Below are 16,001 nucleotides of genomic sequence, written 5' to 3'. Positions count from 1 at the left end.
AGCTAATGCTCCTGATTCAAATCCTGGCATGGTGGAATTTGGCGGTGGGGGGGGGGGGGGGGGGGGGGGGAAGAAATATCGAATTCAGAGTCTACTGATGAACATGAAATCATCGCTGAATGTTGGGAAAAGCCCAGTTGGTTCACTAATGTTCTGGCCTACATGTGACTCCAGACCCACAGCAATGTGGCTGACTTTTAATTGCCTTCTGAAATGGTCGCGAACCATTCAGTTGTAACAAGCACTACAAAGTCTGACAGAAATGAAACCAGGCGGATCACCTGGCATCGACCTAGGCCCCTGAAAAGACAATGGCAGAAACAGCCTTGTTGACCCTGAAAAGTCCTCCTTGTTAGTATCTGGGTGATAATGCCAAAATTAGGAGAGCTGTCTCACAGACTAGTGAAGCAATGGCCTGACATAGTTGTATTCCCTCCTTAATGGCATTGTGGGTCAACTTACAGCAGGTGGACTGCAGCAGTTAAGAAGCCAGCTTATCACCACCTTCTCAAGGGCAATTAGGGATCGGGAATAAAATGCTGGCCGAGCCAGCGACACCCACATCCTACAAATGAAAACATGTTTTTAAAAAAAAACGTGAAGGTCTTCAATAATTTCTGGTGAACATGGTAAATTCAGGAAAGTCGCAAGATTTCGCCAGTAGCAGTGCTATAAACTCAAGGCCCCATATTAAAAAGCAGAAGGGAGCAAAAACAAAGTTGCTGAAAAAGCACCGCAGGTCATGCAGCATTGGTGGCAGAGAAAACAGAGTTAATGTTTCGGGTCCAGTGACCCTTCCGGAGAACTGATGGCAGCTGAGAAAATGTCAGTTTATGTGCAGAAAAAAAAGAGGGGTGGGTGGGTGAGGTAGGGAGTAAATGATAAGATAGAGCCCAAAGGGAGAGAAAGACAGTTGGACGGACAAAGGATCAGGCCGGGAGGGTGAGAAGTTGTTAATGGGGACTGTTAGTGGCTAACAACAGGGGGTGTGGAGTGGCAGGCTATGTGGTAACAAGGCCTGGTGTGTGGGGTGGGGGTCTGGGACATCGGAGAGTTTAGGTCCTAAAATTATTGAACTCAATATTGAGTCCGGAGGGCGATAGTGTCCTCAAGCCGAAAATGAGATGCTGTTCCTCCAGCTTGCATTGAGCTTCACTGGAACACTAACAAGCCGGAGACAGAGATGCTGGCCAGACAGCAGGGTTTTTTTTTTAAAGAGGGGAGCAGAAGTTTGCAACAAGATGGTAGCTGTTATGTTTCACTGACACAGTGTGCTGCCAATCAAGCCCTACAACTCCCAAGAGAATGAGAAGCCAGTTTTGAGATGATAGGGAGCAAAATGGATAGAAGAGGTTTTTCAATATTATGCTCATAACACTGAGAAAAATATTTTATGTAAAACCCATTTTAAAAATATTCCACAATCGCATCCATGAGAGCTAGTTTTCCCTTCAAGTAGTTATAGTATTTCTATTTTGAAGAAGGATCACTGGGGTCAAAATGTTAACTCCAAAGATGCTGCTGGACCTGCTGAGCTTCTCCAGCAACTTCTGTTTTCATTACAATATTACTGTCTTTGCTGCTTTCAAGCAAATTTAGCTCCTTTTGCATTAACTTACTAAATGACCATCATTTGGCCCACAGCGCTAAGAGATTTCTATGAATCTTGTTCATCTGACCTTTCAGAAAAAAATCATATCAAACAAAGTCAATCAGCTACTTGGGAGTAGTGGAAAGCTCTGCTCCTAATCAGCATGCAGAATTCTATCCCCAATGTCGTCTGACCATTACTCATTTCCTTAACTGCTGTACATTGAAAACCATCGTAAAATCAATTGATTTCAAGGAAGGAAAAGATGAACAGAAGGACAAATTTACACCTCAGACCAAAGATACCACAAACTGACGTAGACTATTTTGTCTCACCTTCCGAGATAGAGGGAGATGAAATAAGCATACCATCATAACATCATAGAAACTAGGAGCAGCAGTTAGGCCATTCAGACCTATGAATCTGCTCCACCATTCAATATGATCATGGCTGATCTTCTACATCAATGTCACATTCCTTCTTTCTCTCTGAAGCCTTAAACATCTGAAACTTTCTCTCTTTATTCAAAATAGTCAGTGATCCAGCTCTAAAGAAGGCTGTGTAGTGAATTTGTCAGGCTTCCCACCCTCTAAGTGAAATGTTTCCTCGTCTGTCTCCTAAATGGTCTACCCCATACCTTAAGACAATGACCCCTGGTTCTAGACTCCCCAACCAGGGGAAACATCCTTTCTGTATCTAGTCTGTCTAGCCCTATTAAGTCCGTGCATATTCTTCCACACTGTAGTGAATACAGGCCAAGTTGAACCAATCTCTTTTCAAATGATAGTCTTGCCATTCCAAGAATCAGTCTAGTAAATCTTCATTGCACTCCTTCCATGGCAAATTTATCAACTTTTGCATAGGGAGACCAAAACTGCACATAATACTCCAGCTTCAGTCTTATCGAGGCCCTGTACAGCTGCAGAAAGGCATTCCAATTCCTGAACTTAAATTCTCTTGCATTTAAAGTGAATACACTGTATGCCTTCCCAATTACTTGCTGCACCTGTCTGTTTATTCTCCACTGTACCTCCATGTTTCCCAAAATAACACTATTTACAAAATATACTGCCTTTCTAGTTTTCACACCAAAGTGTATAGCTTCACATTTATCCACATGAGGCTGCATCTGGCATGTGTCTACCCACACATTCAACTTCGCTCGATTGCCCAGAGGCGTCCTTGCATCCTTCTCACGACACAAAACCCGAGTTATTTTTGTATCATTAGCAAACTTGAAAATATTGCATCTAGCTTCCTGATCCAAATCACTTACTCATATTGCGAATTGATGGGGCCCAAGCACTGATCCTCAATGTACACTATTCGTCAATACACATCCCCACGAAAAAAGATTCATTTATTGACATACTGTTTTTGGTTTGTCAAACAATTCTCAATTCATGCCATAATATTAATCCCAATTCAGTGTGCTTAAATTAGTTGATAACTACAAAATACATTTCAAATTGGTTTGGACCCTGAAATGTAGTAATATGTTCCAACTATAATCTCTTTTTCATCCTAAACATATCAGTTCACTTGGTTAAAAACTTTCCAGCAATACATGCATTAAGCATGTATGGCAGCTCCATTTCAGTGATTGTTATTTTTAACTTGACTAATGTGTAACTATGCAATTTAATTCCTACTTATTTGATTTTTCAATGTAAGATACTTCATGTCTAGAAGTCTGTCAACTACTTTGATAAACAGCTTACTCACAGGGCTCCACCAACAGCTCTGCTGCAGAAAGTACGTGTTGCACAGAAAATGCAAATTTACACAAAGTCTCTTCATAGGACTATGGTACAAAATCAGCTGACAAGAAAATAACAAAGCTACCCTTTAGACCCACATTATACTTCACTTTGAGCCACGGTCTCAAAACTCCTTACCTTCAACAATGCTCTTTGCCACACAATTTATAGATTTTTTTTAAAAACCCAAACTTGCTGTCACATAACCATGACCTGACTTACCTCACTTTACACCTACATGCGCCACATTCAGTGAGATCCTACATTATGAGCTTTAGCTCTCGGCATTTTTTAAAAATCTTCAAGGGGCACTTTTTAAGTTTGTTCAAAGTATGTGGGAATTACCTGCTGGGCCGGCATTTATTGCCCATCCATAATTGCCCAAGAGGGTAGCTAACAGTCAACCATATTGATGTGGGCCTGGAGTCACATGAAGTTCAGACCAAGCACGGGCACCATATTTCCTTCTCTCAAGGGCATTAGTGAACCAGATTGGGTTTAATAGCAAATCAACATGGTCACTGTTAGATAACAAGGTATAGAGCTAGATGAACACAGCAGGCCAAGCAGCAGAGGAGCAGGAAGGCTGACGTTTCGGGCCTAGACCGTTCTTCAGAAGGGAGCTCCTCTGATGCTGCTTGGCCTGCTGTGCTCATCCAGCTCTACACCTTGTTATCTCAGATTCTTCAGCATCTGCAGTTCCTACTATCTCATGGTCACTGTTAGGCTAGGTTTTAATTTCAGTGTTTTTTTTAAGTGATTTTAAATTTCACCATCTGCCACAGTGGGATTTAAAACCATGTCTGCAAAATTTTAGCCTAAGGTTCTGGATTGTTGGTTCAAGGGCATTACCACTACATCACTGTATGCCCTAAATTATAATTTACATTAATTGTGGCTTCAGCTGTCAAGGTTACAGAATAACATTTGCTATTATGGGAAAAAAATGTTTTCAGGCTTGTTAGATTTTAATAAAGCAAGGTCAGGTCTAAAACTGCACAAGATATTGCTATCAGTAGGGGACAAGATAATTTGTTATTTAATGATGAGACATGGACATTGCTGGCTAGACCAGCACTTATTCTGAATCACCAAGGGTGATGGAGGAGGTTTATTGCTTTCAGAAATTAAGCATCATTAAGTGATAATGATAAGACTTAAAATACAAACCTTTCCTAGAAACAGCACAAAATCACCAACTGTGTTTATAGCAGCCACTTTCAAAGCATTCTCCACCAAGATCAGCAAGGCATCCCTGGCAGACGTGCAGAAGCTGGTGCTGTTTATGGCTGTCGCTACGTATGCGTTCTGCAAAAAAAAAACACCTTTAAAAAGGTAATTAAAATGCTCCAGAGATAGACTTCAATTGTTCCACAACAGAATTCTCCAACAGAGGAATCATTCGCCTGTCAATTTGAAGATGTTCTATTGCAGCATCAACATTAATATTAGAATGACCGAGTATACAAAAATTGAGAATTTTTATGAAAGTGGCTGGAAAGAACATTCTTTAGTCGTCACCCTCCACAAGCAGTTCAACATTTTCCTCTTTTAGAAGCCCTATTATTCTGTTGACTATTCTTACAAAATAAGTCACCCATCGAAAAATATTTTAATGCACTTGATGTAATTCATTAATTTTCCCTCCAACTGCCTGACAGAAACTATGCAAAAGAGAAATCTTTCCTTTTTTACCTTTTCTTTATTATAGTTTCATCTTTACAAAGCTGCGAACAAAACGTGCTGCATGCCACATGAGCTTGGGTTAGTGGCCTTTGTGCTTGCAGGCATAAAGAAAAGCATTGTAACTACTGAAGGATTATCAGTAGTGTCAAATAAAATATTTGGTGTAGATGCATGTGCCAAAGCAGAGGCAAGAGAGTAGATTACACAGCTTAATGACAGCAGGTATAACACAGTGTGGAGCTGGAAGACAGCTGTGTTATCCCTGACTCTAGCATCTGCAGTTCTTGCTATTTCTCAATGATAGCAGGTGCCTGTTTCATCTGGTGGGCCACAAGGGACAGAGTTGGGAGGTAGAGAATAAATTAGTAAGGGAGTGGGGGAGACATTACCTCATAGCAGAAGTAAGGCAAAAGACTGCATGGCAGAACAGACATAAAAAAAACAAAACAACTTTGGAAGAGAAATTCGTTTATGGGTTTCAATAGAAGTAGGCAACTAATAAAAATTTAAAATTAAAAGTTAGTAGAATTAGCATGACTAAAGGCTGCAGTAGTTCAAGAAGTCAGCTCACCAGTATCTTCGTCAGAGTAATTAGAAGTGGACAAAGAATGTAGGCTTAGCCAACAATTCCTTCAAATGAATAAAAATAAAAATAGGTAGTCCAGAAAATCAAAGGACTGAAATAAACAACCAAGTATATAGGCAACAAAAACATTGGCAAATGTACACAGAAACGAATGGGGGTGCACAACAAGGAATGCAGTTCCACAATGAGCCAGGGAACAATGGTGCATTTGCAGCATCAGGAAAGGAGGCAGCGGCTTCTCAAGCAGAACTCAGAGCAATTGGTTGGACAATGAATGATGGAGTCAAAGTGATAGCACTCAGCAAATAGCCAGCGATAATAGCTTCTCAAGACCCAGAGATGTGCAGTACTCCTAACTCAAATGGTAACCACATAGTGGTTGCTTCTCTGGGATCTATGGTGGCTCGTGTGGAGAAAAATAAGAAACAAACCAAGTTATCCCAATTCCCCAAAATAATCTCATCCAAAGAAATGAAGACAATTTAGTCATATCAGGCAGAAAAAGAAAATATTTCAACTGTGAAGGAAAATAAATTAGCTCAAATAATTCAACAGGCAAGTTGATACAAGTAAATTAGAAGCAGTTTCTTTGTTGAGCTCATGATGAGAGTTGCAAAGTCTTTTAAATCAAAAGGAACTGAAATCATCTAAATGTAAACCAGTTTGTGCATATCCTATGGGCTGCAAAGGCTGCTAAAGTATGCTAAATCCTAATGGAGATAGTGGCAGGTTGCTCCAAATAATGATGCATGGCAGAAGACTATAATTGATATTCATCTGCTTAAATTTATAGTTATTTCCAAATAAACTTCAGACAAGGGTTATATGTTGCTCAGAGTAACATACTATTAAAATCAGTTTATGTTTGCAGATTTAACTGACTGCAAAATCCATAAGTGTGAATTGAATGAACACTTACCCTATTCAGATACAGCAGGCACTTTTCCAAACACCAGAGGCAGCACATGCAAGCTTTCAGCATGCATTTTGCAACAGCATTTTCCTGGACAGAAGAAAATTAAGCCATCAAAAACTCATTTGTCAGTACAAATGTAAGGTTCAAATATAAACAGTCACACCAACATATCTTTGAAGTTAAAGGGTTACACATTCTGGAAACAACATTTACCTTGCCTTTGAGTTGATTATGTATATACATGAGGATCAGTCGTGGAATCTTTACTAAAGTGATGATGAAGGAGCCTTTGGCCACTGTTCCTAGATGGTATTTAATCAGTCGACATATAGATGAAAGAATTGGAGTTGCTGGCAAGTTACTCTTGTCCCTACATTAAAGGGGACAAAGATAACACTTGGAATTGGTCTGATCATTTTAGTTGACAGGCATTAAATTTCAAACATGCTTAAATAACACAACACACAACCATGCCAGCAGCACTCAAGACTGTAAATGACTTGACAGAAGTCACTTGAACTCTCAGAAAAAACAGCACCTATATAAAATTGTTAAATAAGTCTGGAAAATTTAGAATATGCCTTTTCTGTGTGGTGGAGGGGTATGATGTTACATGGTTCTCAGTAGCTCCTTAAATATAATTCAACATTCATCCTTTAAGACCATAACGTAGCTTACACTGGAAAGACTGCCATCACTGTTTTAGAGTCAAACAATCATAAAACAGGTCCATCAACCTAACTTGTCCATTCTGACCAAGTTTCCTAAACTGTACTAGTCCCACTTGCCTGCATTTGGCCCATATCCCTCAAAACATTTCCTATCCATGTACCTGCCCAAACGTCTTTTAAATGTTGTAGTTTAGCTATACAATCAAGTCTATGACAAGGCAATCCAGTCACAGTCACTGATGAAAATTCTGGTATTATTGGTTTTAATATAATTTACATATGAAATCAGATGGGAGGCACTGTGGTGACTGCCAGCACAGTTGCCAAGCAGATTCCAATAACACACTGGATACCAAGAGAGCACTGGCTACATTCTGAGAGCATAGGAAAGTCCACAAGAGACATGAAGTCTGCACTCAATGTGCAGAGCTCAACAGCAGCACAGCTAGTCCCAATGAGACTTCAGTGATGCAGTAGACTGCCGTTGGCATTTGGTTGTGTAATTTTTAGAAAGCACTATGAATTACCAAGCCACCCTCCTTGCCAAAAATGATACCTCAATAAACACTTAAAAAGGAAGATTATCTGGGTATCACATTTTGTTTCCAGAGTTGCTGCACACAAATTGGCTGTGATATTTCCTACATAACACCAGTGAGTGTTCTTCAGAAGTATTTTATTGACTGTGAAGAGCTTTTAATGTTCCAGGGTTTTTAAAGGCCTCCTATAAATGCAAGTCTTTCATTCTTGTGAAAAGGATCTTATACATGGATGAAACCTTAACCAGCCAACAGCAAACTACAATAGCCAATATTACTGTTAATAATCATGCACTGTGACAGCTCAAAATGATGAGCTCAAAAAAATCTGAGACTATATCTGGTGTCTTGCAGTCAAAGGCAATCTATACCCGGTACATTGGAAGTACACTCACGCCTTATCATGTGTGCGCTAATGTATGAGAGAGTTGTGATAACAGTTTCATATAGACTTGCTAAAAGCAGGTTGGCCATCTGGTTAGTTGAAACTAAACACAGGATCAGGTTGCCAAATATGGAATCATTGGTCACCTTATATATCGCAAGTGAACACCGATAATTAGGAGCATGTCCCCAAAATCATAAATGTCTTACCTATTAACCAATATCAAAGCATCAACAGTATAGGTGCACTTTATCATTCCATTTGAATTCAGCAATTAAATACACGAGGAGTTAGAATAACTAGGATCATGCACCCCCATCACAAGGTCGAAGGAATGTTGAGCGGAAGTAAGATTGTACCAGAAGCTTTAACATTTGAGCTTCCACATAAATAATGCCCAGAAAAATATCCAGCAAGCAGCTTTGAATCCATATAAATGGCTGACATCAAACTTGTCTGGTGAAAAAGAATCTTGCATTATCAGTGCCAAAGATTTCTCTTCCCAAGCCAAAAATGCAAACCATACAAAAGGTGATATTCAGTCTTGTTTGCAAACACTGAGGGATCAGTGGTGAAAAAGCAGTGTGCTCAATTTTAAAAAAAGTTTAAATTCTTTGGATTGAAAAACCTTCTTTGCTGCCCTGAAAACAGTCTTCAGGCCATAAAGGCAATCACATAGGAAGATGAGCCTGAAGGATGAACTTATGAATCAGACTTTGTGTGCATTTTATTACATTGTCTCTTCTGCTTGACCACCACACACGCCAAGAATGCAAAACCTTGATAAAAGTACTGCACAAGTGTCAACGTGACAAAAGTCAAAATACCAAGGTAAAATGCAGGATTGTACAAACATGGGAATCACTTTATTGCAAAAAATCTGCTGCAACTTTTTAAAACTTAAAAAAAAGAGAAAAGTATTTATTCAGGTGTTTTACAGAACAATATGTTTCTTAGCTAAATCGAAACAAAAATTCAACCGGGATTTTTCATTGCTCCTTCCATTTCAGGAAAACTGTTAAACTGGATTGTACCAGATTATCAGAACAACGATCAAAGCCGTTGGCAGTTTACGTACAAACTGCAAAATAGATGACATGACCTTAATAGTAACAGAACACAGCCGTTCCTTGAAAGCCACAGAAATAGGACAGAATGTTTAGTAAAGATGTTCTAAAATATGGTACCACACTTTTTTAGCAACAAATTTTATGTAACTTCATTTCGCAATTTGGGTCATCCCAGATTTACCGACAGTGAGTTTCCCAGAAATCGTCTCATGCATGGTGTTAAGAATATGTATGCGCCTATCAAATGAGCCAAGAGTAATTTCAATAGAAAAAATCAGAAGTAAATTCTTGAATATGGGATAGGATAAACAGAATAAGTGGAACTACAGATAAATGTTAAAACTATGAATAGCAAACAGACTTCAATTTAAATGAGCTGGATGGACACAGCAGGCCAGTCAGCATCAGAGGAGCAGGAAAATTGGCATTTTGGGTTGAGATTCTTCTTCAGAAATCAATTTAAATGATGCTGTTCTGAAAATGTCTTAACTCATTGTTGATATAAAGAAAACTTTGAAATAGTTCTGTAAAGTTGAGATTATTTTAGTAATTAATATTTTGACTTGACTACATAAAGGAGGAATGAAATTATATTGTTTTGTTGTATGTACATAATTAACACCTTGAGTGTAAAAAACCCAAGCAACTTGCATGTTCTTTGACCAGATTATCTAGTGGCAAATGACTGCATTAGGAACTTGAGATCCCCCAACAGCTCTCAAAATAGCAAATTAGCTCTTTATACAGATTTAATTGTTAATAAATAACAGGGCAGATTACAAGAAATCTGGAAAAACATTAAATTTTTCAGAGAAAATGCCCATTATAAGCAAAACTCCATGAACAAATATTAATTCTCATTTCATATTTGAAAACAATAACTCTTGTGTGGCAGAATATGTTTTGCTTTTTCTGAACTGATATTAGTACTACCACAAGGTACGGTAAGAATCTAAGATGTATTCACTGCCATTGTACTATTAATCAATGTAAACAATTGAATTATGTTGGTGAAATTGCTGCTAACAGATCATTTAATCTTGAGCTGGATTGGGTTGTGCAGTCAATTGAAACATCAGCTTGTCCACAAAGCAAGCTTCTAGATCAGTTTAGAGCCACCAAGCAGACAAGTAACTGGTTTTTAGTTACATGTCTCAGGTTTGGCTGTACAATATTGAAGTCTTGAAGAGAGACTGGGGTGTGCAATAGCAAAGAAAATTACAATTTGACACAGCAAAATAAGTTTACCCACATCAATACTATTACAGACCGTTTAACTTGACATCAGTGGTAGGGAAAGTGCTGAAGTCAGTAATAATGAAAGATGTGAATAACAGCACACTTGGAAAGCATTAACTGGATTAAACAAAGCCAATATGTATTTATGAAAGGGAAATCATACTCTACTTACCTTCTAGAGTTTTTTTTGAGGATGTGATGAATGAAATAAGGGAGAACCAGTGGATGGTGGTGCATTTAGATTTCACGAAGGTTTTTGATAAAGTCCCACATAAGAGGCAAATGGGAAAAATTAATGTAATCTTAAAGAGGATAATATAGTGGCATGGATTGGGAATTGTTTGACAGACCAAAAATATTATGGAAATAAGTGGGTCATTTTCTGGGCAGTAACCAATGGAGTACTGCAGGAATCAGTGGTTGGGCCCCAGCTATTCACATTATGTATGTAAATGATTCGGATAAAGGAACCAATTATAATATTTTCAAGTTTGCTAATGTCACAAAACTAAGCAAGATTGAGAATTACAAAGATGATGCAAGGATGTTTCAGGATGACCTAGACAAGTTGATTGTGTGAGCAAATATATGGCAGATACAGGATAATGTAGACAGATGTGAAGCTTTACACTTCAATGTGAAAATCAAAAAAGCATTCAAGGTGACTTTCTGATTAAATACATAACCCAGATCTGAATTTGGATTGTATGATCTGCTATTCATTCATAAAATGTTCAACTTGTAGAAGTTGCTACCGCAGAAGCTGTGGGAGCCAAGTCACTGAGTATATTCAAGAAAGTGATAGATATTTCAGTTATTAAAGGCATAAAGGGTTTGGGGAGAAAGGCATAGAGATAGAGGATTTGCCTTGATCATATCAATGACAGAGCAGGCTTGAAAGGTCAAATGGCCTATTCCTTGTTTCTATTTTATTTAATACCATATATTACAGCAAGTTACACAGTAAAACACTGAGGTACCAAATGGCCATGATATCTAGGTAATTCATCTGGAACAATTAAGTCAGTTCTGTGACTGCACAAGTCAGTTAAAGCCTCAAAACCTTGTTAAGAGGGGGCGTGATTACCTGGGCTAGCTTTAACTGCCCAATCCTAAATGGCAATGGTCAACCATATTGTTGCGTATCTGGAGTCACTTGAAAGCCAGTCTACATAAGGACATTAATAAGTCCATCCTTAAAGCGTATTAGTGAACCAGAGTTTTTGTGACAATCAACAATGCTTATCTAGTCACCATTAGGCTAGTTTTTAATTTCAGATATTGTTGATTGAATTTAAACACCACCATCTACCATGATGTAAACCCCATATTCTCAGACCCTGAGCCCGAGGTTCTGGATTACAAGTCCAGTAACATTACCAGTGTGCCAACAAACGTAAAGATTTACAGGAATTATATCAGAATTCGCAATTCATACTATCAAGGGAAGATTGAACAAATTGGGGCTCTCCATTTGAATGAAAGATTGAGGGATGGCCAACAGCAGCCTTTAAAGTTATGGAGGGGTTCACTGGGGACTGGGTTTTGCACCCTGTCCAAAATTATGGGCCAGAAGTGCAAGGCAGTCATGAAACAATCCTTTAAATGATTCAGGAGAAGCTCGTTTACTAAACAGCTGGCTAGAATGGCAAAGCTGCTGTCATATAAGTAAGCTAAAATCATATTGAGGTTAACAGCATAGATGCATTCATGGGAAAGCTGGGTAAGTATGAGAGGGTAAAAAACAGAAAGGAATGACAATAGCATGAGGTGAAGTAGGGTGGAAGCAAGTCTATGTAGAGCGCAAACACTGACTTCAATCAGCTGTTTCAAGTGATCAATTTCTAAATTGCAAATTGAATCTGAAATCCTGAGGTACATTTATATATAGAAACATTGAAGTTTTAAATTAACATATTTCAATCACAAAATTCTCATATTTAAAGCCAAGTACAAAGACAGGAGAGGAAAGCTGGCTAAAGGTTCATTTGGTATATAAAACTAAAAATGGATAGTGGTAGATAAACAATGGAAATATTCAAAAGCGTCAATTTGTCTAATACTACAGTGAAGTCCGATGTTCTAATAGATAAAAGGGTTTAGGACTAAGCTGTTCGAATCAATGTGTGTACAAATTGTCTGGTACATTACAGCAATTAATACATTTCAAATGTACTTCTTGGCTGTAAAGCACTTTGGGAGGTCCTTAGGTCCTGAGAGGTGCTTTCTAAGCCCACTTATTCAAGAAGGTAAACAATGAAATACAAATTTAGGTTTATGCTAAAGAAATCTGGGGTACTGAAACATAATGAGCCCTTTCTCCTTTAAAACTTCAAGCTGTTAAATGTGACTATAAACGATGCACTTCCCCATAAGTATCTTACCGTGTAAAATAATAGGTCACTACGGCTCCAGCCACGGTCATCTGTTGACAGGCCAGTATGAACTCACTGATCCAGATTAGACCGACTAGATGATAAATCCATGTGTACTGTAAAGGACCAGACACTTTAAATTCTATATAGCCTTGAGCGTTTTTCTCAGGAGATCCTGCAGGAAGGGTCAAAAATAAAGCAAATGGCCTGCATTCAACTTATGCCCACTTAAATAAAAAATACAAAGGCTTGGTGACTTAAACAATTATCAAATTAAGTAAGTTATGTCAAAGAAACTTAAGGCGTGTATTTATATAGCCTCTCTTACAAACACTCAACATCGTAGTTCTTTACAACTAACAAAATACAGAACTATTGTTGAGCATAATATAATCACATCCAAAAAAACTGGAAGATAACAAGTTGCTGGACAATGTTTGGATTAAACTGAGTTTTATTCAGGAATTAACTTAATGGTTTCATGTGGGCTGTCAGCAACCTATTGATTAGAGCAAAGTCGAGTGAAAGCTTCCTGGGTGATAAGAGATGGGCTGTATTGCTTAATTACTTAGGTCTTAATTACTGTAAAAACCCCATTCTGAAAAGGGCTTTGATGCTACTGGTTGCCAAGCAACACGGAATGCAGAACAAAGTTCAGCATTACTCTGTAACAGTGGTTGAAAAAACAAGCATAAAATTACATCCAACAACAGCACACACATTATTTTTGTACACTGTAAACTCTACCTTTGCAGGTCAATTTTGCAGTGTCACATGTTTCAATATTTGGCCATTTTAGGGTCTCCATATATTCTGCCCAGCCTTTGGTCTTAAATTTGATCTATCCTCTTTTTGATGAAATGGAAATGTTGCCATTTCTATGAGCTCATAAATATATGAAAGAACAGAATAATATTCTAAAGTTGTTCAATACCCGCACAACATTTCCGAGAAATTCCCATTAAATACTGAAATAAAATCCCTTCCAAAAAACATTTTTCTGGTCGAGATTTGTCAATGCAAGCTAAAGAAAGACAAGTTCTGCAAATGTATAATCATACCTGCTGTGCCCAATAAAAGTAGGACTGTGACCCAATAGACCCAGAATAATGCCAATGCCAGGAAAGTCCAGAGCGGCTGAAAAACTAGAAGTGGAATGTGAACGAACACTTTCCCTGCCACGTGGAATAAGGCAATTGTAAGAGCTACTCGTTTCCTCATTATTAGCATTAATAACAATAAAATGACCTGCAAAAATGAAATAATCACACATTATGTTGCTATCTACACACAGCTGTTTTGTTACAATGGATGCATGATTAGAAGCTGCGGCAGCAATATCTTGGTATGCAATACGTTATTTCCCAAAAGTGTCAAACATTAATCCGCAACATTGGTTAGATCCTTCTCAAAAGTTGTAACATGCGGAGCAGATTTTTCTGGAGGGGTGCCTTCAACAGCAAACGGAACGTATAGACGTAATATTTCAACTGCATGGCTGAGGACGAGCAGGGACGGATTTAAAAATTAAATCAATGCACATTTGCTCAACAAAATGAGATTCTAAGGGATGATAAAAAGACATGGCAAACCGGGAGCCGACAGCTCAATGATTACAAATGAAGATTTGCAACTTCTCTGATGCAGAAGCTGCTTTCAATGAGGTCCTCTCACTGCCGTCTCTCTCAGCTGATCTCAAATTAAAAACTTTCCTAATCAGTTACATCTAGTGTGGCAGGAAGCAATAGGTATAGTCAGCACATCTTCAGTCCTCTTCTCCATTTGGCAGTTTCCTTGGGGTAACCTTGACAGTGCATCACTTCATGCCCATATGTTCCACATTAAGCCAAATTTCACAGTATCATATCATAGAATATCTACAGTGTGGAAACAGGCCCTTCAGCCCAACGAGTCCCTGAGCATCCCACCCAGACCCATTCCCTCTATAACCCACCTAAATCTACAGACCTCTGAACACTGTGGGCAATTTAGCCAATCCACCTAACCTGCACATCTTTGGACTGTGGGAGGAAACTGGACCACCCGGAAGAAACCCAAGCAGACATGGGGAAAATATGCAAACTCCACACAGACAGTCACTCAAGGGTGGAACTGAACCCAGGTCCCTGGTGCTGTGAGGCAGCAGTGCTAACCACTGAGCCACCATGCCGCCCCTATTCCAAATGCTATCACAGCCATTTCCAAGACCAATACCATCATTTCTTCACATTTCATTAACATAGCTGCTAAAACATTTCATTCCCATGCATTTATCATCGGCAGACTTAATTACTGCAATAGCAGCCTTGACAGTATCTGAGTATCACCTTTTAGAAACTATAGCTGGAGAACAGTACCATCTACAAAGTTCTTACAATAAGTCCTAACATATAACCCTAGGCTTATCAATTTTCAGTGACTTCCCTACCCCCAAAGTCCCGAACATAATTCTTGCCTTCAAGTGCGAATACATTACATCTTTCCCATCCTCTGCAAAAACAATTAGTAATACAATCTGGCACAACTTTGAACTCCTTTGCCACATCTGTCTCATATGCCTGTTACCAGCAAGACAGATCCCCTTGCTACTTTCACACCTTTTTGATTGTTTGGTGATTATTTTAATATTTGGAAATTCTGCAGGCTGCCAATTGCTACAGATAGTTATAAGCGTTGCTTGTAATCACAATTTGAAGTCAGTTGCCTTGTGACATCCACTGCAAAATGAATGTAGAGAAAGATCACAAAATTAACATTAATTTTCATATCTATGTATACTGCAATTAATACATATGACAGCTGTCCCACGGGCAGAAAAAGGCAATATTCATCCATGATTATTACTTATATTACAGTTGTGGGCACTACGGGACAATATTTTCAGCATGGCCAATTCACCTGACCTGCATATTTTTGGACTGTGGGAGGAAACCACAGTATCCAGTGGAAACCCACGCAGACATGGGGAGAATGTGCAAGTTCCTCATAGACACAGTCACCTGAGCCTGCAATCGAACCTAGTGCTGCGAGGCACCAGTGCTATCCACTGAGCCACTGTCATGGACTGCCTATTTAAAACCCAGATGAGAAGGAATTTCTTCTCTCATAAGGTAGTGAATCTATGGGATTCTTTACTGCAGAGGGCTGATGAGGTTAAGTATATTGAAGGCTGAGACAGATCTT

General features: G+C 38.8%; 1 protein-coding gene across 2 annotated transcripts in view; it reads right to left on the bottom strand.

Annotated features, from left to right (window-relative positions):
* Positions 1-16,001, bottom strand: part of LOC125450909 (choline transporter-like protein 1) — a 64,129-nt gene that overhangs the window by 8,141 nt on the left and 39,987 nt on the right. For both annotated transcript variants that reach the window (XM_048527289.2, XM_048527290.2), the window contains 5 exons: positions 13,880-14,066; positions 12,828-12,993; positions 6,753-6,909; positions 6,543-6,626; positions 4,522-4,659 (listed from right to left, as the gene is read on the bottom strand). In XM_048527289.2, the coding sequence (XP_048383246.1) occupies positions 4,522-4,659; positions 6,543-6,626; positions 6,753-6,909; positions 12,828-12,993; positions 13,880-14,066 (732 nt within the window). The remainder of the gene's footprint in view (positions 1-4,521; positions 4,660-6,542; positions 6,627-6,752; positions 6,910-12,827; positions 12,994-13,879; positions 14,067-16,001) is intronic.

This window comes from Stegostoma tigrinum, chromosome 3 (genome assembly GCF_030684315.1).
Source record: "Stegostoma tigrinum isolate sSteTig4 chromosome 3, sSteTig4.hap1, whole genome shotgun sequence".
Taxonomy (NCBI): domain Eukaryota; kingdom Metazoa; phylum Chordata; class Chondrichthyes; order Orectolobiformes; family Stegostomatidae; genus Stegostoma; species Stegostoma tigrinum.
The sequence above is the reverse complement of the archived record's forward strand: the minus strand, read 5'-3'. Positions and strand labels throughout refer to the sequence as shown.